Source organism: Lygodium microphyllum, chromosome 5 (assembly GCF_053477565.2).
Source record: "Lygodium microphyllum isolate KBCC chromosome 5, Lygodium_microphyllum_v1.1.10, whole genome shotgun sequence".
In the NCBI taxonomy this organism is placed as follows: domain Eukaryota; kingdom Viridiplantae; phylum Streptophyta; class Polypodiopsida; order Schizaeales; family Lygodiaceae; genus Lygodium; species Lygodium microphyllum.
This window is the reverse complement of record NC_141139.1, coordinates 3,495,914-3,519,292: the sequence shown is the minus strand read 5'-3', so window position 1 is coordinate 3,519,292 and position 23,379 is coordinate 3,495,914. Positions and strand designations below refer to the sequence as shown.

Genomic DNA, 23,379 nt, shown 5'->3' with positions numbered 1-23,379 from the left:
ACATGCACATTCACAATCAATCATTATGATGAACCTCCTTGAAAAGAACAATTAAAGTGAACAATCTACTTGTACTCCTTGCAGTTTTCTGCAAATTTAGTAAAGTAGCTCACACCTGTAGTCTTGACTTTCTGGGACTGATTGAGCCAAGCTTAAAATTACAGTTGTAGGTCAAATGTGTAACAATCACCTTAGACCCGGGGGGGGGGGGGGGGGGGGGGGGGGGGGGGGGGGGGGGGCGCGCCGGGGGGGTGTTTGGTGGTGGTGGTGGTGGTTATGGGAGCATCGTGAGCTACAAGCCCAATCAACAGGGGACATCTTGATTCACACATAGGCATCGTGAGCTACAAGCCCAATCAACAGGGGACATCTTGATTCACACATAGGCAATAAGCAGCCCACCTTTTCAAGTATTGATATTTGTGCCTCCAGTTTCTTAGACACAAAACAAATGATACATGTCCTTGCACAATGACCAGAACATTAACTGTTTACATTTTGACGGAGTCGACAGTAAGATTTTCTGGAGTGTAGGCCTCAAGCTCACCTTTCTTTGTGATAACAAAGTTCCAACTCACTTCATGTATTTGTTCAAAAACTTCCGATGAAAATCATTCCTGATAGTATCATTGATGAATCGCTTCACTGCTTTTGGCTCACCTCGGGCTTGATTCTTGAATACCACATCATCATCCCACCTGATTTACAAGCAGACAGCAATCAGTAAAACTCAATAACCACAGATGCAAATTTCATACAGGCTTCAGATATTTAATTCATAACTTTGGAATGCCTGTCATAATCATTATCAATTCTAAGAGGGCATTGACATGTACATACACGCATACTTTAGTGGAGGCAGGGACTGAACTACGTTCCATTGTGCATGCAAACACTTCTAAACACAGCTTTGTGTCACGTCTATAGTTGATAATACATGCACCTACAGACACTACAGGCACACATGCATGCAAGCTCAGATACGCTTTATGCAGACACTGAATATCATGTATATTTTTGAGTAATACATGCATCCACAAACAGATGCAAAAGGCACACATTAAAGCAAGCACAAATCACATGTTCCCATTCTTATGCATGCACATGCAAGATGCATATGTAGCATGGTAAATGATCCTGAATGTGTACAGCAGTTATCACCTTCTCTTAACATTGAAGGTTGGATTGAGTAATGGGTTGCCACGTATCAATTCGACCTCTTTTGCCTTCAATTCTTCTTCTTGTTTTTGTCTCTCCTGCACATTGCAAAACAATCAGATAACTGCAAAAGAGAAGGATCATGTAAATGCTCCCAAGTAACAACAGGCCCAAATTCCTCCACGAATTGATATGCTTAATATGTATGTCACATAGCAGGTTTCAGATCGGTTGAGTAATAACCAACTGAAACAGTTATTCGTCACAAATATGGACATGCACAAGTAGGAGAAGTATAAGATATGATCTGGATTTTTCTGCCCTAGATTTCTAAGCAACAGGGGCAAAAAGAATATTTAATGACTGGCAAACTACAGGTAACTTGTGGCCCCTGTGGTAATGCACTAGATTTCATGTAGATAAGATGGATATGCTTCCAAAATCTTTTGGATGCAGAATGTTGGATTTAGCGAAGAATTACAAACCTTCCTCAACTTTTCCTCAGCTCGCTCTCTCTTTAAACGCTCCAATTCAGCAAGCAAAGCTGCAGTTTCATCTGCATCCTCATCTTCACTGTTGCCAAGCATAAAACAGATCATTAACATTTTTACACCCGACCAGAGTAACAGAAATGGAAAGAGGACAAAAAACAAAACGCTACCAAATGCCAGCCCAAAGAATGCAGAAGAAACAGAGGAGCACCAAAATAGCTATGGAGTTGGGCATGGACAATCTGCTGGTAAGGTCAACATTTGTGTTATCCTTTGCCAACAGTCTTGAAACGTGCTTGACTTAAGAAGCATAGCTTTCAGTTCATACCTCTCATCAGAATCACTTTTGACATCAACGTCTGAATCATCTGCATCTATGTTTCTGATTGCCAACCTTTCTTCTGTTTCTTTTCTGGTTCCTGCAGTAAAATTTCACAGCCATAAATATATTTTTCCAGGCACCACAAGACCTAGGCACATAAAGATATTGTCACTTGCTATAGTCTAACAACCAAAGGACCTGAACCCATACCTCCACCATTTTCCAAATATTGTGCACTTCCTGAAATGCCTCGTCTTTTTTCACGATCATCTGTGGGCAATTGAATTCATGTTGTATTCCATTGAGCAAGAATAAATGAGCAAGAATAAAATAGAAGATTGACAAAAACAAATAAGCAGTTCACTTTAACTGGAGTAGGAATGCTACCATAGCCTCGATCTTTGGAAGAGAAATGTTTTCGCTCGCGATCATCTAACTCCTCCCTAAGATTACGCTTTCTGACCTCTTCCTGAGTATCCTGACCTTCTTTCCTATGGAAGATGTAGCCATTATTTAAGTGTGCATGCAGACCAAGGCAGTAGTCAAAACACCAAAATTACAAATTCCTGAACTGCATCTCTGCCAGGGATTAGTCACAACAAAGGGCATTTCTTGGTTTCTTGTATTTGTGCACAAACACAAAAGGTAACTCATATCGAGCTTTAAAGCCAAGAAAAACCACAATAGCTACTTTCTAAATGAGCAATATGTATGATAATTACCAAATTTGGAACATTTGTTAACACCAGAAAATGTAGTCCCTTTATACTGGGCCAGTTTGAAGCCCCAACATCATAGTTGCCCAAAACAGTATTTCAGACCCCCGAAATAGAAACACCAAAATGTTTCAGAATTGAACATGTTACCGGGATTGCTATTTTTCTAAATAAAAATTAATTAATTAATTAAGGTTTTCAAAAAAAATGTTTTGTTTCTGGAGGGCTGCCCAGGGGAGGAACTTGAACTTTATGCACCTATGTTTCCATTTTCGGCCTCTTGGCAACTATGCTCAACATTGAACCTAAAGTGCTGCTGACAGGATTTTGCTAATCCCAGGCCTGTAAACAGCCAGAATTAGGGGCTCCATGTATGCATGTCTCAGTCATGCATGAGAGTTGGCTGTTGTAAATCAATCAATTGAAGCAGATTGATTGAAAGACATTTTGTGGTCTACAGCAAGGCTGAAATTTTGATTTTTCTCCTCGCACACTCAAAGCAAGGGACAAATTGAGAATTAGGGCTGCTTGTTGCTATAGATAGCAAGCTCCAGATTTGTCAAGGATTGAAATTGACAGAGCTTGGAGGGACTTCAAGATCTCAGCCTGATCCGCTTTCAAAGCTTCAGCCTTTCTCTATTGTAAATCTTCATCTATTGGAATAGAGCTTAAATAAATGCCGCAAGGGACGCCAAGGATTTGGAGCCTATCGGTGTCGGATTGTCTTTTATGTTTGGTATGTGCTAAATTTCATTTATTTACCTAAAGTTTACGTGTTACCAATTGGAAATCAAGGATTTACAACCTTCATGCAAGGCAAGCTGGATTCAATGGTAGTGAAGATCTTGTCTAGTTTGGGCTTTTCTAGCAATGCAGAGGAGAATCTCACAAGATCCAAGGTTTGAGCAAACAGGTCTTCTTGTGCTTTTGTGAATTCATTAGTGATTATGGCACTTATTTTTAGATTTGGTATTCCATATCTTGGCTAGCAAGAACAAGTGGAGATGAGTTCTAGACCATTGCAAAATTGTTGAGCGAAGTACTAAATTGGCATGTTGAAGGCTGAGATTGGAGATCCAAATTTCAAAAATTAGAAATTTCCAAATAATTATACCGGCAATTCAATCACGGTAAAGGAATACCACAAGGGGCACCAAGCAGGTGTGCCACAAGGACATGGTTTATCTCTCGCTCCTTCAGTGAATTCAAGGCATTGCAAGAGTTATGTTGAACATGTACAAGTCTATATGTTACTAAGGTCCAATGAATGAACAATGAATTAATTAATATGAAGTTTGTGCACACATTTAATTAATTCAAGCTCATTGAATATTGATTTGAAAATTTCATTCAAGCTTTATTAAATTTGGATGTAAGCCAAAGTTGGGCCAAGACACTCAAATTTAATAAACTAATGGCCAAATAACTAAACCTCACTATTAAATTTAATTACTTATGAAACCAGCCTTTCTTCTTGGAAATGGTGATAATTCCCTGATTAAGCACTTCATTACAGCAATCAACAAATGAGTATAACTTGAAATGCACAAATTACCTTAATAATCTTGGACATTGGACACCTTGTTGGCCCTAAAACTGGCACCCCTTTCGGTATGTCTCTAACTTTATTGCTAATGGAATGAGTACAAGCTAAGATTCACAATCTCCTTTGTTGTTCAAAAGCCGCTTGCTGTAGCAACAATCAGCAATCAATTCGGGCCAATTGCCCCTTGATTCTTCACCCAAATCAATTCGGGCTAGTTGCCCCTTGATTCTTCACCCAAGACTTGCACAAATGCGGCCCCAATTTACAATGAATGGGCTGGCTTCTAAATTCGCTGACAATTACACAAATTTTAGGTGCTGAATTCAATGTACGATGTCAAGCCCTAATTTCTACAAAAATTAAGGGTTCACAACAAAGATCTCTCTGCTATCCACCAAATTTGACTAAAATCTGATCCAAAAGGCTGAGATTTGCTGAGAATTACTCAGCACAAACTGGAGAAGGTGAGAGAATGCCAGATGAGAGATTTCTGATTTTCATGCGAGAAAGGCCTGAAATTTGATTGCTACCTGAACCAAACAGCATTAAATGATGTCGCTAGCTGCTAAGAGGCCTCAAACTACTGTCGCCTGCCTCAATCAGCTGTCGCCAGCTCTTGAAGGTCCCAAAAGTGTTGTTGCCTGCATCAAATGGCTTGGTTCTTACTGTTTCACCCTCCAAAAGGTCGTCCACATCAAAAAAACTTAGACCAACAGCCTGTTCTCTCTCTTTTCCTCAACCTGATGAGCTAAATCTCTCTCTCTCCAACCTCCAAAAACGTTTTTTCAGTCTTACATGGGCATTCTTACCAAGTGGTAACCTTCTTAACCCATTTTCCACCATTATCCAACAGTTTAATTAATTTTCAAAATTAATCAATTCTGAAAATTAAATTCATCCATTCTCACCTTGCCCAAAACTAAATGCGCCCATCCATAATTAAATTGGCTAGGCCATTTGCAACCTGAAGTGGTCCCAAACCTCTCTTGACCATTAGACTAGCATTAATTAATTAGTTAATTAATGCCAGTCCTTAGTATCACCACCAACACTTATTGGCCAAACCACTACCCTAGGGTCGAATTTGATTTCAACTAACCAACAAAACCCAATCGACATAACCTATCACAACTTTTGCCTTTGACACCCACTGCATCCTCGCGGTCCTTGGCCTGTTACAATGGAATATCTGCCGCATGCATCACCTGTGCTTAAACAACCTTGCCCATTTGATTAACAACTTAATCAAATGTTATCAACAAGATTAAAGCATCTCAAAATTTCACGTCTCAGTGACAACTTAACTAAAAAGCAAGGACACAAGAAAAGTAGGAGAAACACATGAAAGGCGAAGGAAGGCTCCCACCAACCAATCAATCGCCTACCATTATTGATCATGCTCTTCCTAGAACTAACCATGATGTTTCTAGCACTAACGATGATGTTCCAGACTGGACAATGCAGTTTTAAGCCTATTTATGTGGTCAACATTTATGCTGTCTTGTGTTCTTCTTGGCTATGTTTTATGACATCTACAAGAGACCTATTGTCACAAGGATGTGAAATTTTAATGTGTCACTTAACATTTGATTTAAGTGTTGATTAAATGTGCAAACGTGAGGTGCACGTATGATAAGCAAGTTAGTTATTTCACGACAACGAGCCAAGGACCCTAAGAAGTCAATAAGTGCCAAAGGCGAAAGTTGTAATAAGTTACCTTGAGAGGTACTAGGTGGTACCTGGTGTCAAATTTTAAGCTAAAAGATTTTATTAGCCATTAATATCAATGGTAACATTAGGAACTAGACATTGATTAAGTAATTAATGGTAGGGGTTAATAAATGCTCAAGAATACTTAGATTGCAAATTAGCCTAGCCAATTTAATTGTTAGTTGGTAAATTTATTTTTTTGAGCAAGAATTAATAATTAATTGAAATTTTAGAATTAATATTCTAAAAAATAATTAATTGGGCTGAAAATTGACTGACAAAATGCATTTAGAAGACTGCCATTAGCAAAACTTACCCATGCAAGGGAGGGAAAGGCTAGTAGAGGCTAGTGGAGCCTCATTCCAACATGGTGGAGGTTGTGAAAGGAGAGAAGAGAGCCGTTGCTACAATTTTCCAGCCATCAGTGATCAACCCAATCATTGGAGACTGCTGAAGAGCTATTGCCAGCTGATCAGGAGGCCATTGAAGGCAAGTGACACCCCTTGTAGGCTATCTACAATCAAGTGAATAACAATTTTTAAAACCACACAGGCAAGCAACTGCATGTGGGTGTCACAACTCTATAGAAACAGAATTTGTATCCTTTTTCATTAATTTGTCTATATAATGATTTATTAAATTTGTTTCCTTTGCACTAATTAGATATAAAGAAAAGTGCAATGGAGCTGGCCATTGATGAGTGGTCACAGGTTATGGTGGACCCACGCGGTGGGTTAGAGAAAAGATAGTTCACACTTCCACCTATATGGCCCGATTGGGCGCCTGTGACCAAAACTCACGCATATCAGAGTTAGACTCGCACACAGAAAGGATTGATGCCTTGAAGTGTGGGCTAGATCCGCCAGAACAGACAGTTACAATCAACAAGATGGCATGATCATGAAATGCTTGTACAATGTGCATGTGTGGGCTGAAAGCTTGAAATGCACATTTCTTTGCATACGAAAGTCACATGAAGATTCTGATACCGTTTTTGCGATGTACACGGAAAAAGCTTTCATACGACACCCATATTGGGGGGGATCCCTAAATTTTAGGAGATCCCTAAATTTTAGGAGCCTCGAATTAGCCTAAAAATGCTAGTCCTAAAAAATAGGGATGTCATTTCAAAAATAGTAAATTCTGTACTCTAACTGTGCTTTTTAAATTTGATTGTTTCTATTCTTCACAGTATTTAGCCCAAAAAGGAAGGCCATAGAGAAGAGACAAATGTCAAGACACTTGTCACACAAGTTTTCAAGTATCCCACCACTTGTCACATCTCATGACATGTGGCTGGACACTTGTCTTGTGCTACTCCACTTTCCCCTTTTGTACTAGCTCTTCCCTCTCCTATAAATAAGAGCTCTTTTTTCTTCATTCAGCATCATTTTTCTTTGCTGTAAACTCATGTACAGCATCCACAGATAGCCAGAAACTGGCCCCATCATCCCCATCATCATCCCCCACTTCTCCATTATCAAATTCCTCCATATTCCCTCTTCTATCACTACTGTTTTACAGGACAGCAAGCCTATAAATTCATTACAGCACCTCCTTCTCGAGCTCTTTCTTCCATTTTAGCAACAAGAAGCAAGCCCTATCCATGTTCTGCTAATCAACGATGGAGAAAGGCTGAGTTCCCCTCTTTCTTCTCTCATACTGTAAAGAAATCAGTTCTTATCATTGCATAATAGATAATGCATGTATGTTTGTACATCTTTGCATGATCTTGTGAGAGTGAGAATTACTTCTCCTCACTCTCAGGTTGATTGTAACTGAGCTCTTCCCTAAGGGACTTGGGTTGAGCAGAAATACATTCTTTCGGGGGGGGTTGCCCATCTTCAACCCTCAATCTTGTCTCCATTACTTTTACATTTTCATGGCTGTAATTTTGTGAGTAATTTTAATTTTCACCTTTAAGTGTTCATTCTCTTTATATTAAATCTCGAAAACAAGCGAATATCATAATTGTTAAGCATACTACATTGTTCGGGGCATTTACAGTGGGGCTCCTATCGATGGTGGGCTATAGTCATTCAACCATTTCCAACAATTAGATTTCAACCATTTTCAAGGCCTAGTGAAGAGCAACTATGTCTTTCCTACTATAAACCCTAATTTACAATAGAATTTATGGTTTAACAGCAACATCAGGTCCCATGCCACAAAAGTGAGTGCCTAGTACTTGAAATCAGCAACTAAAATTCATGGAATTGTCTTGAGATTTCAAGAGGCCAGCCATATTGAAGGCTTGGTACTCCGAATAGTTGCTGGAAAATTATGTAATTTCCGCTTTTCAAAGAGGTCAGCCCATGCCCATTGAATTTGGGTCTAGATTTAACCAATCAAGGGTCAATTGAAGGCCAAGCCTTGGGTGAATCAAGGTGCAAACTCATTAGAAGGCTTGCAGGTCGTTTATGACAGTAAGATATATTGAAGATTAAAGGATATCAAGATGGAACTCGGTGTACTTCAACCTCTTAAAGAAATGCCACAAGGGGCACCAACTTTTGGGGCCAACTGGGAATCTATTGTCCAAATTAAGTGGTAACATTTCTATCTTCACTTTCTGTGAATTCTATGCTTTCTGTAATAACTGTTAAATCAGGTCATTACCGCTCTCTCCCTCTGAAAGGAAGGCTGGTTTCTAGTTCCACCATCGAGATACCATCAACTCCCTTGTTTAGGTGGGCATGTGGCACCTAATTAGAAGTTAGAAGCATTGCTCTAGTATTGAAATTGTAATCAGCTCAACATTACAGCAAGATTGTCTTCATATAGTGAGATGGAATCAAGCAATGATAATGACTCTCAATCTGAAAATTCACTAGTGTTGGGAAAAATCCAATGCCTAATCTTGGACAAGGCACTCAACATGGGCAGCAAGCAATTAATGTTGGTTTAGACCAAAATGCGGATCCTCCTAGGCCTCTTTTTTTTTTTTGCAAATATAATGTGGCTGATTATATTACCTAAAAAAACTTATAACAACGGAGTGCTCATGCTCAACAAACTAGCTGGAGCTGATGCAAAGTCACAAATACATCATGTATACTGGCCGCTTGAAGCTGATGACTTACAAGAGGAAGAGGAATTTTATGACTAGTTTAAAGATCGGCTGAGGACAGCAGCTAAAATTGAAACATCCCCCTAGGATTCAACCTCCACACAAGAGATGACACAATCCAAACTCACCATAAAAGACCGGCTCATCCCCGAGCCTGGAAGCTAGGGGCACTCAAGGTCATGACCACATTCCAAGGGTTGACATCCCACATCACCAACCCACACCATCCCAGTGTATAAATGCGTCGGCCAACGAACCAAGAGTCCAAGAGTGGTGATCACATAGTGAATGTGTACAATAGGGCCCTAAGTCCTATTTATAGGACTCCGCTTCTGTGACATTAATGTGACATTAAAAGTGATATTTAATGTCACATTAAGGTCATAAATATGGAATGTGACATGTGACATTAAAAGTGATATTTAATGTCACATTAAGGTAAATCTAGGGGAACATGCACGAGAATGACCGTCCGGGCTCTTGGGCGCCCGAACGGGGTTAAGGGGAGCCTAGAGAGTAAGGGAGTCCAGGAATAGTAGGATTTCAGGAAGTTGACGGCTGGCAAAGGAATCCGGGTAGAGGGCCAACACTTATCTAGGCATGGTTGGGAGGAGAAGGGTACTCGTGCTTTCATCGTTTTTGTGGATCTGTCTCTCCGTCATCTATCATTGGTATCAGAGCCTATGGTTCAATGTTTCAGATCGTTAATCGTTCGTCAAACTGTCAGAAATCCGTCAGGTTGTCAGTCGCCAGTCAGGCCGTCAATCTTTTGTAAGTCGCATGAGTACCAGGCGACGGGTCGTGAAGAAAAACGAAAGGGAGAAACACCACGTCACATCGCGTGAGTACCAGGCGCCGTGAAAACGCGACGGGACGGGCCGTGAAGGAAAACAAAAGGGGAGAAGCACCACGTCACATTAATGTGACATCCTACGTTACGGGCAGAAAAAGAAAAAGAAAAGCGTGGGTCGTGAGGACCAGACCAGGCGTGGAACCAGATCAGGCGTGGAGTCGCCAGTATCAGACGTGGGGTCATGAGAAAACGTGACTCTGTCACGACTGCTGTTGACGGGCAATTGTGACTGCTCCTGAGACGGATATGACTGCGACTGCTGTGAGAGGGACAGAAGAATGTCATATACGACTGAAGTCAGGAAATTGAATTTCCAACATGATTACTTCACTGTTCTAATCTGGGAAGATACAATTTGCTTCTTACTCTTCGAGTTTCTTTCCGAATCAACAGCCACTATCTGCCATTAAAAATCAAGGAAGTACTTTACTTGTATGCAAATTTCTTATTTTTGCTTTCCAATTCCAGTGTATTAATGGCAGAAAAAGGGAAAGAAAGGGTAATGGAAAGTTCTAGTTCTGGGGATCAACCTATGGTAGATCCCCATGAACCAGACATGCAAGAAGAACAATGGGAAGAATTTTTTGCCACACGAGAGCAATTCGATGATCTTACTGCTCGTGTGCAAACTCAAGGGGTTCAAATGGAATTTTTATCCCAAACACTTACTGAAATAAAATCTCAATTAACTTTATTGTTGAAAAGAGATAAAAATAAGATAGAAACCTCGGATGTCCCATCTTCATCAAAAGATTTAGATGTGACTATGCGAGATTCTAAAGAACCCCAAACTTACCATAAATTAAGGGATAATCCAGTTTTAAAGGATATGAAACCACCTCAATTTTACGGGGAGGAAAAAGATAGGAATAAAGACACAATCTTTAATTTCCTCCAAAAATGGGAAGATTTACATAAATTAAAAAATACCCCACCACATCTCCAAGCACTGGAGGCTAGTTTAACTTTGGGGCCCAAAGCATATAAGTGGTGGCGAACTTTAAAGGAGGCGAATAAAATACCTGAAACTTGGGCTCAATTTGAATCCGTCTTTTTGAAAGAATTTCTTCCTGAAAATGAAATGGAAAGAAATTGGGAAGATTGGGATTATGTCAGCAGACAAAAGGAACGACCCCTCCTGACATATCTGAAGGAATATCGTGAGATAATCCTCAAACTGGAAGGAATTGATGAATTCCAAAAAACAAGAGGATTCATTAGGGGACTCAATAAAGCCTGTAAAAAGGAAGTAAAACGGAGTTTACCTAAGACGCTTGAAGAGGCAATTAAATTTGCATTAATTTATGAAGATAGTACGCGTCCAGGTACACTCACTAGTCTCACTGATACGGAGCCCAAGTCTAAGGAATTGGAAACCTCAAAATTTGTGGGCAAATTTAAAAGGAAAATGCCATTTTTCAAGGGTAAAAAACAACCTTTTGAAAAGAAACCATATATGAGGCCAAAGTTAAGTCCTGATGACTTTGATAAGGCCAAAAAAGAAAAATTGTCTTTTAATTGCCTATCCCCTAACCATGCTGCTTGGAATTGCCCTCAAAAGAAACAGGGGGAAGACAAAGGAAAGGACAAGGGCAAGGGAAAAGAAAAACAAATCCATGTAGTGCAGACCTTAGAATTAAAGGGCCATGAAAAGCATAAATCTTTAGAGGTCTTGCACATGGATGTACAACATAAGTGTTGTATGTCAACTTCTATGTCGCAGCCTACTTTTAGGCCACATGATTTACTTAGAGTACATGGATTGATAGCTGGAAAACGGGTTAGAGTCATGATTGATGACTCTGCCACACATAATTTTATAAATTATACACTTGTCAAAAAATTGAAACTTCCCCAACAAAACAGTGAGCATCAATATGTTGTTCGTATGATGCAAGGCCAAGACAATAAAATATGGGATACAATGGTATCCAATTTGGAAATCGAGATTCAAGGATATAAAGATAAGCTTGATTTCCAAATTATGAACATGGAAAGAGCTGATATTGCTCTAGGGAGGGAGTGGCTATGGGGATTGGAACCATCCTTAAAACGTAGCTATCACCATAATACACTGGAATTTGAAAGGGATGGTAAGACTTTTGTCATTCAAGGTGAACATGAAGTATCTGATAATCCTTTGCTGTGTTCTACTGAAGTTCAGAAGCTGATAAAAAAGGAAATTTGTGAGGTATATATGCTATGGTCTCTTCCTGTACAGAATACTTTTACTTTCTGTAATATTAAGCAACAATTTTCTTATGTTTGTGAGTTGAATGTTAATAATGAATTGAACAGTTTGTTAGATGATTTTAAAGATGTGTTTCCTTCTGATTTACCAAGTGGCCTTCCACCAGATAGGGGTGATATAAATCACCCAATTGACATAAATAAGGATACACACCCAATTTCAAAACCACCGTATAGGTTAAGTGAAACACAGCATCAATAAGTTGAAAGACAAATTAAGGATTACCTGGACAAAGGGTTTATTCAACCTAGTAATTCACCTTGGGCTTCACCAATTTTATTGGTAAAGAAAAAAGATGGTTCTATGCGACTTTGTGTTGACTATAGAGCACTTAATAAAATAACAGTGAAGAATAAATTTCCTATGCCCAGAATGGAAGATCCTTTTGATCAATTGCAAGGGGCAAAATTCTTCACAAAGATAGATTTAAGATCAGGCTATCACCAAATAAGAATTAAGGCACAAGATGTTTCCAAGACGGCATTTTGTACTAGATACAGGCATTATGATTTTTTGGTGATGGCTTTTGGCCTCACTAATGCACCAGCTACCTTTATGAAGCTGATGAATAGTGTTTTACGGCCCTATCTAGGATATTTTGTAGTAGTCTTTTTGGATGATATCTTGATCTTTAGTAAATCAAGAGAAGAACATTTAGAACACTTATAATAGTATTCCAACTGTTAAGAACACATTCCCTTTATGCGAAGAAACCTAAATGTGAATTCTTTGCACAAGAGGTCAAATATTTAGGGCATATTATCTCGAAAGAGGGAATCAACATGGATCCAGAAAAAGTACGGGCAATCATTGAATGGCCACCTCCAAGGAACCTGGAAGAGCTGCAGATCTTCCTAGGTTTATCTGGATTTTATCGTAGATTCATTCGAGATTATGCCAAAATAGCTGTTCCAATGACAGACCAACTTAAAGGGAAAGGGAAAAGTTTTAATTGGGGAACAGATCAAAATGAAAGTTTTCAAAAACTTAAGGTAGCTATTGCTACAGCTCCAATATTATTAATAGTGGATCCCAATAAACCATTTGTGGTTGAAGCTGATGCCAGTGATAAGGCAATAGGCGCGGTCTTATTACAAGAAGGTCGACCAGTTGCTTTTGAAAGCAAGAAATTAGATCGTGCAAAACAGAATTATTCTGTTTATGAGAGGGAGCTGTATGCAATAGTACATGCAATGAAGAAATGGAGGCACTATTTGTATGGTGCCAAACTTTTGATTTTATCGGATCATGAAAGCATTAAGTGGCTTAATGATCAACCAGATTTACACGGGCGTAAAGCCAAATGGGCCGAACTCCTCCAAGAGTTCGACTATGAGATCAGATATAGAAAAGGAAAGTATAATATAGTAGCTGATGCACTCAGCAGAATGCCCATCATTAATGAATTGAGTTTTACTCAGTTCACTTCCAACTTGCTTGAATCTTTAAAAGGGAAATGCCAGGTTGATCCGGCATATTTCAACATATGGGAAGCAATAAAAAATGGGGATCCACCTGAAAGTGCTTCTACTGAGGAAGGAATATCTGAGGATGTTCAACACGGAAATGGAGCATTAGGGGCTGCTCAAACTGGATTCAAGTGGAAGAATTTTACCATTGATAATGGTTATTTACTCTACAAGGGTAGGGTATGTGTCCCGAAAGATATAGAAATAAGGCGCCAGATACTCTTTGAGTGTCATGATACCCCTAGTGCGAGACATCCAGGAGTTAATAAGACTTATAGTCTTATTAAAAGGCAGTTCTATTGGCCTGGAATGAATAAGGACGTCCTTGACTATGTGGTCAAATGTAATAAATGCCAGGTTAATAAAGCTGAAAAATTAAAAATGGGAGGACTTCTCCATCCATTAGAAATTCCTTCGAGAAAATGGGAGAGTATCTCCATGGACTTTATTGTTGCTCTACCTAGAACACAGAGGGGGTATCACTCTGTGTGGGTGATTGTGGATAGGTTAACCAAAATGGCTAGGTTTATTCCAACTTCAACTGATGTTAAAACACCAGAATTGGCTAGATTGTTCGTAGAGAACATATACCGATTGTATGGCCTTCCGGCAAATATAGTTTCTGATCGGGATAGAAAATTTAATAGCCATTTTTGGCGTGCGGTATTTAGGAAATTGGATACTAAACTTAGCATGAGTACGGCGGATCACCCGCAAACAGATGGGCAAACTGAAAGGGTTAACCAAATTCTTGAAGATATGCTTAGGGCATATGTAAGTAAAAGGCAAACTAATTGGAAAGAGTATTTACCGTTAGCAAAGTTTGCATATAACAGTGCCAAGCACTCTTCCACTGGATATAGTCCATTTATGTTAATGTATGGGTTTCAGCCCAGAGCTCCTTTTGCAGTAGAACTGCATAAGGAAAAGGTTCAGGCAGCTAAAGACTTTTTGGATGATATGAATAGTATGTTAAAATTTGCTCAAGAAAATATTAAAAAAGCTCAAAATCGAGCTAGAGCATATGCAGATCCTCACCGAAGAGACATCTCCTTTAAAGAAGGAGAATTGGTCTATCTTAAGGTGCCTGAACAAACCAAAACTATGAAAAAGGGACATTGTCCAAAGCTTTCACCAAGGTATTGTGGTCCTTTCATAATACTTAAAAGGGTGGGAGAATTGGCTTACAAGCTCCAACTACCTGCTAGTAGTAAAATACATCCAGTTTTTCATGTAAGCAAATTAAGGAAGAAGCTGGGTGATTTGGATAATCTAATCTTAAATGATGATATTGAGGAGTTATTCTATGACTAATCTAATCCACATGAACCAGAAAAAATATTAAATGTTCGTAATAGGCGAACGAGGAATACTATTTATCAAGAATGTTTGGTTAAGTGGAAAGATTGTTCAGAAGAAAGCTCAACATGGGAGCGAGTAAGTACTTTAAAGAAAAGGTTTCCCGATTTACAGTTAGACCTTCCAAATATCGTTTTCGAGGACGAAACCGATTCTTAAGGGGAAGGTGACCCTTCTTTTGGTATATTCTATTGTCTTGAAAGTGTAGAAGGCGTTTTCCTCTTTTGTCCTTTGTTTCCCTCTTTCAAGGGGTCCAAAAAGCCCATAAACCAAAGATCTTTTGCCAATTGCACAAACATTTTTGTTATGTCCTTGGATATCTGGATGGGCGCTTGTAGCATTGGTTATGGTGGTTATGAAGTGGGTTAATGAGAATGCACTAAGGACACTTCGAGGTTAGGGAAGCTGATAGATGACGGAGAGACAAATCCACAAAAACGATGAAAGCACGAGTACCCTTCTCCTCCCAACCACGCCTAGATAAGTGCTGGCCCTCTACCCGGATTCCTTTGCCAGCCGTCAACTTCCTGAAGTTCTACTATTCCTGGACTCCCTTACTCTCTAGGCTCCCCTTAAACCCGTTCGGGCGCCCAAGAGCCCGGACGGTCATTCTCGTGCATGTTCCCCTAGATTTACCTTAATGTGACATTAAATATCACTTTTAATGTCACATGTCACATTCCATATTTATGACCTTAATGTGACATTAAATGTATTTAATGTCACATTAAGGTCATAAATATGGAATGTGACATGTGACATTAAAAGTGATATTTAATGTCACATTAAGGTAAATCTAGGGGAACATGCACGAGAATGACCGTCCGGGCTCTTGGGCGCCCGAACGGGTTTAAGGGGAGCCTAGAGAGTAAGGGAGTCCAGGAATAGTAGAACTTCAGGAAGTTGACGGCTGGCAAAGGAATCCGGGTAGAGGGCCAGCACTTATCTAGGCGTGGTTGGGAGGAGAAGGGTACTCGTGCTTTCATCGTTTTTGTGGATTTGTCTCTCCGTCATCTATCAGCTTCCCTAACCTCGAAGTGTCCTTAGTGCATTCTCATTAACCCACTTCATAACCACCATAACCAATGCTACAAGCGCCCATCCAGATATCCAAGGACATAACAAAAATGTTTGTGCAATTGGCAAAAGATCTTTGGTTTATGGGCTTTTTGGACCCCTTGAAAGAGGGAAACAAAGGACAAAAGAGGAAAACGCCTTCTACACTTTCAAGACAATAGAATATACCAAAAGAAGGGTCAATTCAAAATATTCCCAATGTTGATAATGAGCAAAAGCAAATGATGCTAGTGGGGCAATCAAGAGAAATGCAAGGGCACTTGCTAGTACCCATCCAATGGTTTTTGGATAGCAAGGCAAACATGCTCATGTGGAGCACCCAAGATACTTTGGTGGTGGATGTATTTTCCATACAATGGCCGACGTGGGTATGTATGGCCTGAATCCTTATGGTATGCAGCAAGCAATGCATGGAATGCAAGGCCCAATGTATATGAGCATGGCAAGTGGGGTACAAAATCCTATGTCTATTGCCATGATGCTTGAGACACAAGGTAGCATGCTTGGCAATGCATATATGCAGCCCATTGTGTTTGGGACCTATATTAATGTTAGTCATACAAATGCTCTATATAATGCTGGTCATGAGGAAAATGCAACTTATAATGCTTGGAATATATGGGAAAATGTATCTTGGTATGTCTAGTAGTGTGCATGGAAAGTCACATTGCAATGGTCCAAAGAATGCAAACAGGAATGTTTTCTAATGCATCTAGTGCTCCTAGCATGCTAGATTTACATGAGGGGCTAGTCAACTGGATGCAAGGCTTCATGTTGGTTAAGATAGAATTGCAGTAATGTGAAAGTACAAAGGATCTCCATGCTCCAAAGGGAGAAGGCCTAGAACCTAGTGTAGGTTTTGGGGCATGAAGAATTAAGAGGTAAATTTTCCATGTGCTACTTGGTGAAATTTTTGGATTGTTTCACCTATAGAAGGATGCAAATGGATGGAGGAGTATGACATGGGAGATCATCCTCAACGATGCACTTTATCTTTATGCGTTTGATTTAGAGCCACTTTTGAATTGGCTCTTTCAAGCTTGGCAAGGCATAAAAGGTCTAGAGAGTTGCCTGATGCTCAAGGGGGAGGTTGCATCTTCACTTCTCTAGTCATAGAAACAAGGAACAATCTTTCTGGCCTTTAGGAAGGGCCCAACACATTCCAAACCCTCCGAGGAGGTGAAACAGCCACGGAACATTCCTTGCCATGTCAGGCCCATTCCCTACCGTTCCTTGTTTGGAATGGCCATTCCACACCTGCTGACCAAAAATTGAATATTTTTCTTATTTCTTGTGTCACACTCCTACCACCTATTCATCCACCTCCATTGCCTAATGCACACGCGCTAATCTCTCCCTCTCTATCTCTCTCTCGCGCACGCGCTAAAGGTTCAAATTGTCAAGACAAGTCACGAGCCAATCATGAGTCCATGCAGAGTTCAAATTTGATACATTATCAACTCTTGCAAATCACAATCAAATTTCAGCCCTATCCTCAATTCCAAGGTAATCACCCTTTTATACTGTTTAATTTCAAGGGAAATGGAGTAATTAAGGCATTTGGGAAAATTTAGGGCAATTTGACACTATGGGGATAATCAAGTCAATTTTGGGGCATTTGGGTCAATTTGAAGTATTGAGAGAGGCATATATGAGACACATGGATGGTATACAATGTACATTTACAAGTGATGCAATAGAAATACATTTACATGAGTCACATGTGGTTCGCACCTGATACATCATTGCTGTGAGGCACTAGTTATGCTTAATTTACACATTATTTTGCCTTGGTGGTCAGAACAATGTGCATTTTTGACATGTGGATGCCTCCCTTATGGTTCTCTTCGTGGTTATGATTCATGTTTATGGATCTTAACTAGTTTAAGTGACTCGAACTTCAATCATGCAAAGGGCATGAGCATGGTTGGGCAATAGATACACATATTGTTTGACTATGATGCCAATATGTATTTTTCCAGTAGTGACAGCAAATGCTTTTGACAAATTATAGTGCAATCAAGGGTGTGATTGCAAGGATTTCAAGGAGGAGGTCTATCACGAGGACTTTGAAATTTTGATGCTTTGCTTAGCAATTGATTAAGTGTTAATCAAATGTGCAAATGTGAGGTACACGTGATTTGCAAGTTAGTTATTTCACAATAACAGGCCAAGCACCTTGAGAAGTCAGTGAGTGCGAAAGGCAAAAGTTGTAATAAGTTATCCTTGACAAGTATCAGGCCGTACCTAGTGTCAAATTTTGGCCTAAAATATTTTATTAGCTATCAATGTCAATGGTGACATTAGAAACTAAGATTTCATTAATTAAGGACTACAAAAGACTCAAGAATACTTGGATGACAAATTGGCCTAGCCAAATAAATTGTTGGCTCTTTTTTTTAAGTAAGAATTAATAATTAAATTACAATTAATATTCTGAAAATTCATTTGATAGGGCTACAAATTGGTTTAAAAATACATTTTAGAAAGCTATTGCTTGGCAAACTTGTTCAGGCAAGTAAGGGAAAGGTTATTAGAGGTTGGTGGAGCCTCATTCCAACAAGTGAAGGTTGGGAGAGGAGAGAGATCTGTTGCTAGATTTTTCAAGCCATTGGAGATTGTCAAAGGAACTACTGCCAGTTGATCAAGAGGCCATTGGAGACAAGTGACACCCCTCTACATTTTCTACAAGCAAGTGACAAGAAGTTTTAGCCACAATGTCATGAGGATATGTATTTTTAAAACCTCACTTAACACGTGGATTAATTTTTAATCACATGGTTAAGTAAACGTTGCACATGTGGGGTGTAACTAGGGTTAGAGTAAATTTACGAGCCTGGGATCCAAGGAAATCACGGGATGTCAAAGACAAAAGTTGCTATAAGTTATGCCGCACAAGGACTTGGTGGTATCTAGTACTAATCGTTGGCCTAGGTCATTCATTTGGCCATAAGTGTCAATTTTGGTGACGCTAGGGAAGTGGCATTTAATGGTACCTAACACCAATTTGATGGTCAAAGATGGCGCAGAGACACTCAGGAATGGAAGTTGCCTAGCCAATTTAATTATTGGCCTATTAGATTATTTTTCAGAGCATCGAAATAATTATTGGACTAATTTTCAATATTTAAAGACTGAATTAATATTTAATTATGGATAATGCTGAAAAAACCATTTGAAAAGGTTGCCACTTGTCAAAAATGTCCATGCAAGACTAAAAAACGTCTTTAGAAGCTGGAGAGGCATTTTTAGGATATTCAACCTACAAGAGAGAGGGAGGAGATACTGTCGGTCTGATTTGCAACCATTGGACGACTTTCTAAGGCAACCAAGGGCAAGAGAAGACCAATCAACAACAGGTGACAACATCTATAGGTTGTTGAGACAGGGTAGCAATAGTAAATGACTAATTTTTTTCAATTCTTTGCATCTACAAGCTGTTGAGACAGGGCAGCAGCAGTAAATGATTGATTTTCTTCAATTCTTCGCGAAGAAAGTCTGAATTTTCTCTCTCCTCAATATTCTCTCTCATCTCCCGACCTTTCTACAGCCTTGCTTTGAAGATTACAACATTGAGATCACCAAAGGCTAAGAAATTTCAGATTTCTTTGCCGTAAACCCTAATCTGCAGCAAAAAGTAGGGTTCGGTAGCAACCTCGGGAAGCATGCCAAAAATTAGATGCTCCAAGACTTAGATTCAACAAGGCTGAAGCTATTTTAGCCTATTCAAGTGGAGGGACCAGCAAATCATTGAATTTAGGGCATTTTCCATCTCCATCAAAGTGGGTGAAGGCCAATTGATTGCCCAAATCAAGGGGCAAATCAAATTGAAGACTTGCTGGTCATTTTGAACAGCAAGGGGAGTTGGAATACCAAAAGGGATTGGGAGAATCCCATTGTACATCAACTTCTTCTTCAATTAAGTTAAATAAATACCGAAAGGGATGCCAGTTTTAGGGCCAACAGGATGTCCAATATCCAAGATTATATGGTAAAGTGTGCATTTCAGTTTTGTGAATTTGTTAATTGCTGTAAATAGTGCTTAATCAAGCTATTTACTACCCTATCCAAGGAGGAAGGCTGGTCACATGCAGAGAAGAAGGCAACTACATGTGGGGCTTGTCTCCATGGCTAGCTACAATCATTTAGTCATTTCCAACAAATTAGCACCAACTTGGGAAGATTAGTGGTCTTGTGCTTAGTGGACTCGTCAACGGATACGGCACTTATGTCTAGGTCTGATGTTCGATGTCTTGGTTGGTACTAGTGGTTGGAGAAAGATTCTAGAGCATTGTAAAGTTGTTAGGTAGAAGTACTAAATTGGCATGTTGAAGGTTGAGATTAGAGACCCAAAAAGCATGACTATCCCAACAATTGTTTAGCAATTCAATCATGATGAATAAATACCAAGGGGCACCAAGCTTTGGTGTCAATCTTTCTTTGTAGCTCAAAAAGTTCTTTATTTGAGAATCATTGGTCATTGTGATCCCTCATTCTATCACTTCAATACCAAACATTCTACTTCTCATTGTAGCCGCAATCTATATCGCTAACATTCTTCCTCCATCTAATCATCATCACCGTTATCATTCTCCCCCCTCTACATGGTGCTATCATCGCTATAGCCACACATCTTCTCCCTTGGTTAGACATATACCTATTATTAAAATCCGCACACATTGTGCAACCTTTTGCACAGCCCTTGAAGATATCGACCTTGCATTTTTTACATAACAATCTTTAGTCCATCATCGCCAACCTCTTCCTACTATCACTCTGCTTTACGCTAGTACATTTGGTCATCGTTACCATTATTTCAGCTAGGCATCTCCCCAAGACTCTAGAATTGCATTTCACTAGTTAACTATGCTAGTCATCAGTGTTGTCACATTTTGCTTCTCTTCAATATCTCCTCACCTTCTGTGACCTAGAACTGTTGTGTTTTGGCTCACCTTCAATAGCTACCTAGCATCGAGCACACATGGTTTGCCATGCTCAAGATCAATTCTGCATGACAACACTCTCCCTCAACATACTCCCATGAGAGTGGCTATTGGACAACACTCCACACTTTGAACATCCATTGCATCACGTCCTACATCCATCCATTGATTGGGTTTTTTTAGTTCATTCGATCACTTCTTCATTTGTTTATTTGAGTTCATCGTGTTCGCACTCTCTATGTTTTTCTACAAACCCTAGTCTATCCTCACATAAGGTACTTTTCCAATGCCAAAAGCAATAGCTTTCCAACACTTCCCAATGCAAAAAGCAATCGCCCAATGAATGATGATAACCTTGGAATGAACATGCAAGTTTGCAAATTTTGTAAGATGATCGAGAGTAGAAGTGAGAAGCGGTTGAAACTACTACAAATGAAACTTGAATTGTATTGAGTCTATTGTTGATGTCAATAGCAAAATAATAGGTTCTTCAAGAAAGGCGAAGTTGCGACTATGAAAGAGTGCAACGAAAGAGACATGAACATAGAGAGAAGTAGAGAGAGAAGGGGAGAGAGAGAGAGAGAGAGAAAAAAAGGAAACAAATTATGAAGAAAGAATACTGCACTGACTGAAGAACACTACTGATACAATGGGAATGGACTAATTAGTCCTTGCATATAGCCCAAAGCGTTAGTGAGGGCACCAAATCAGGCTGATGACAATGGCAACACCAAACACGAAGTGTTGGGGTGCCGAAGTATGCACCTGCAAACGGAAGACTGAAGACTAAAGAGTGTGTGTGTCTACCAAGTGGGAGGTGTGGCAATAAATTGCCAAAATACCAAAAAATTGGCTGACCTCCACCTACAGGAGCCATAAATCCTGGCTGACCAGAAATAAATGCTGGTCACTCTTTGAAAAATGCAATTAAAAATAGGGAGGCCCCGAAAAATTAGATGACAATGACAGCATCCAACAAGTGTAGGCAGACTGTGGAAAGGCAAAACTAGCCTAGGAATAACTACACATCTGACATATTCATGCGCAGCTATTTTGTGGTGCATCAAGGTTAGACTAGATGTCATGGGATATAAAACCAAGAGTTCTAGAGGTTGTTCAACACCTTTTTTTAAAGCACAATTCTAATTTGAACAAAAGTTGAAAGTCGGACAGAGAAGTGAGTCTATAGATAGAAATCCGTGGTAGAATCAGGACAACTTGATTGTCTAAGTTCCCCATTGTTTATTTGTGCTTGTATGGTTCTCAGCCGATTCCAGAAGAGATGTTTCAGAAAAGCTGTATTTCAGACTACCCAGCCTCGTTGATTGCTGGTCTATCTCAGATTCAGTAGATCAACACAGCCGCCTATCAGGATGCTTGGTGCAGTAGTTGCCCATGTAAAAGGCAATACCACCATAGTTTCTGCACACTTTACCAAATTCTCACCCACAACACTGAAAATACGGTGTGAACCCTAAAATCCAAGATCGTGTTCCCAGACATCAAATGAAACGTGAACGCCTAGCATTCTAAACTGTGTTAAAACAGTCATACATATGATCTGATGTAAGGAGTGAACCCTAACCTTCTGAACTGTGTTCATAAATTGTTCTATTAGATTGCATATTCCGCACGAACGGAATCAAAAGACAAGAAGCAAACCTGGACTTGAGCGTTGTGTGGGAGGCGAGGTCGCGCGAAGAGAACTTCTGAGAGGGGCCAAACATGCGAGTTCCGCCCTGCTCCTGGCCTCCCTTGGCCGGTGCCCATGTGGGCCGCGCAGCAGTCGTCATATCCTCCTCTTCCTGGGTTTTTTCTTCTCCCTTCTTCTTCTTCTTCTTCTTCTTCTTCGGGTTCTGCTCTCTCGGGGTCTCAGACTGCCGAGAACGAAAGTTAAATACAGCGACAACAAGCAATCTGAATGAATTACACAGCTTTTCCCACATTCGTACTTATACTACCTACCCTATCTTATAATTCGAAGAAATCCCGAACCAACCACCGAGCCTATTTGGCACGTTGACACTTATCCCAATTCCCAAAGCTTTAATTAATTAATTAATTATAACTATCCTTTAATTTGAAATAATTCAAAGACATTGCAAACCAAACACCGAACCTGTGGCATATGGATACTCATCCCAAACCTTTACTCTTCTTCTACTCTTATTACCCAAAGCTTTTGGGGGAGAAGCCACATGTCGTTATTTGCCCCTCCCCCAAATGCTTCTAGGAGGGTGGTGTTAATAGTCATATTTGTTATGCCTTGTCATCTCCTACCTATGAGCCTTAGTTTGAGTCAAATGAGGACTTTAGGAGCTCTGACTTGTTTGCCACTTGTTTTGACAAAGGAGGTAGCTCATTCTAAAGCACTCATTTTATTGCCTTTCAATACATTTTCTCTAGTCGGGATT

At 39.8% G+C, this 23,379-nt stretch overlaps 1 protein-coding gene across 3 annotated transcripts; it reads right to left on the bottom strand.

The window, feature by feature from the left end:
* Nucleotides 1-385: 385 nt before the first annotated feature.
* EMB2769 (Cwf15 / Cwc15 cell cycle control family protein) lies at nt 386-22,898 on the bottom strand. Of its 3 annotated transcripts, none has more exons than XM_087677404.1 (8): nt 22,628-22,898; nt 2,359-2,462; nt 2,182-2,241; nt 1,978-2,068; nt 1,820-1,894; nt 1,644-1,731; nt 1,162-1,256; nt 386-698 (listed from the first exon to the last, which is right to left on the bottom strand). In XM_087677404.1, exons 1-8 carry the CDS (start codon nt 22,756-22,758, stop codon nt 575-577), a joined length of 768 nt encoding a protein of 255 aa, XP_087533530.1. In that variant the 5' UTR covers nt 22,759-22,898; the 3' UTR covers nt 386-574. The 3 variants fall into 3 exon arrangements, with proteins under 3 accessions (XP_087533530.1, XP_087533531.1, XP_087533533.1); XM_087677405.1 differs by having other exon boundaries at nt 1,820-1,891; XM_087677407.1 differs by lacking the exon at nt 1,820-1,894 and having other exon boundaries at nt 22,628-22,896.
* Nucleotides 22,899-23,379: the final 481 nt, after the last annotated feature.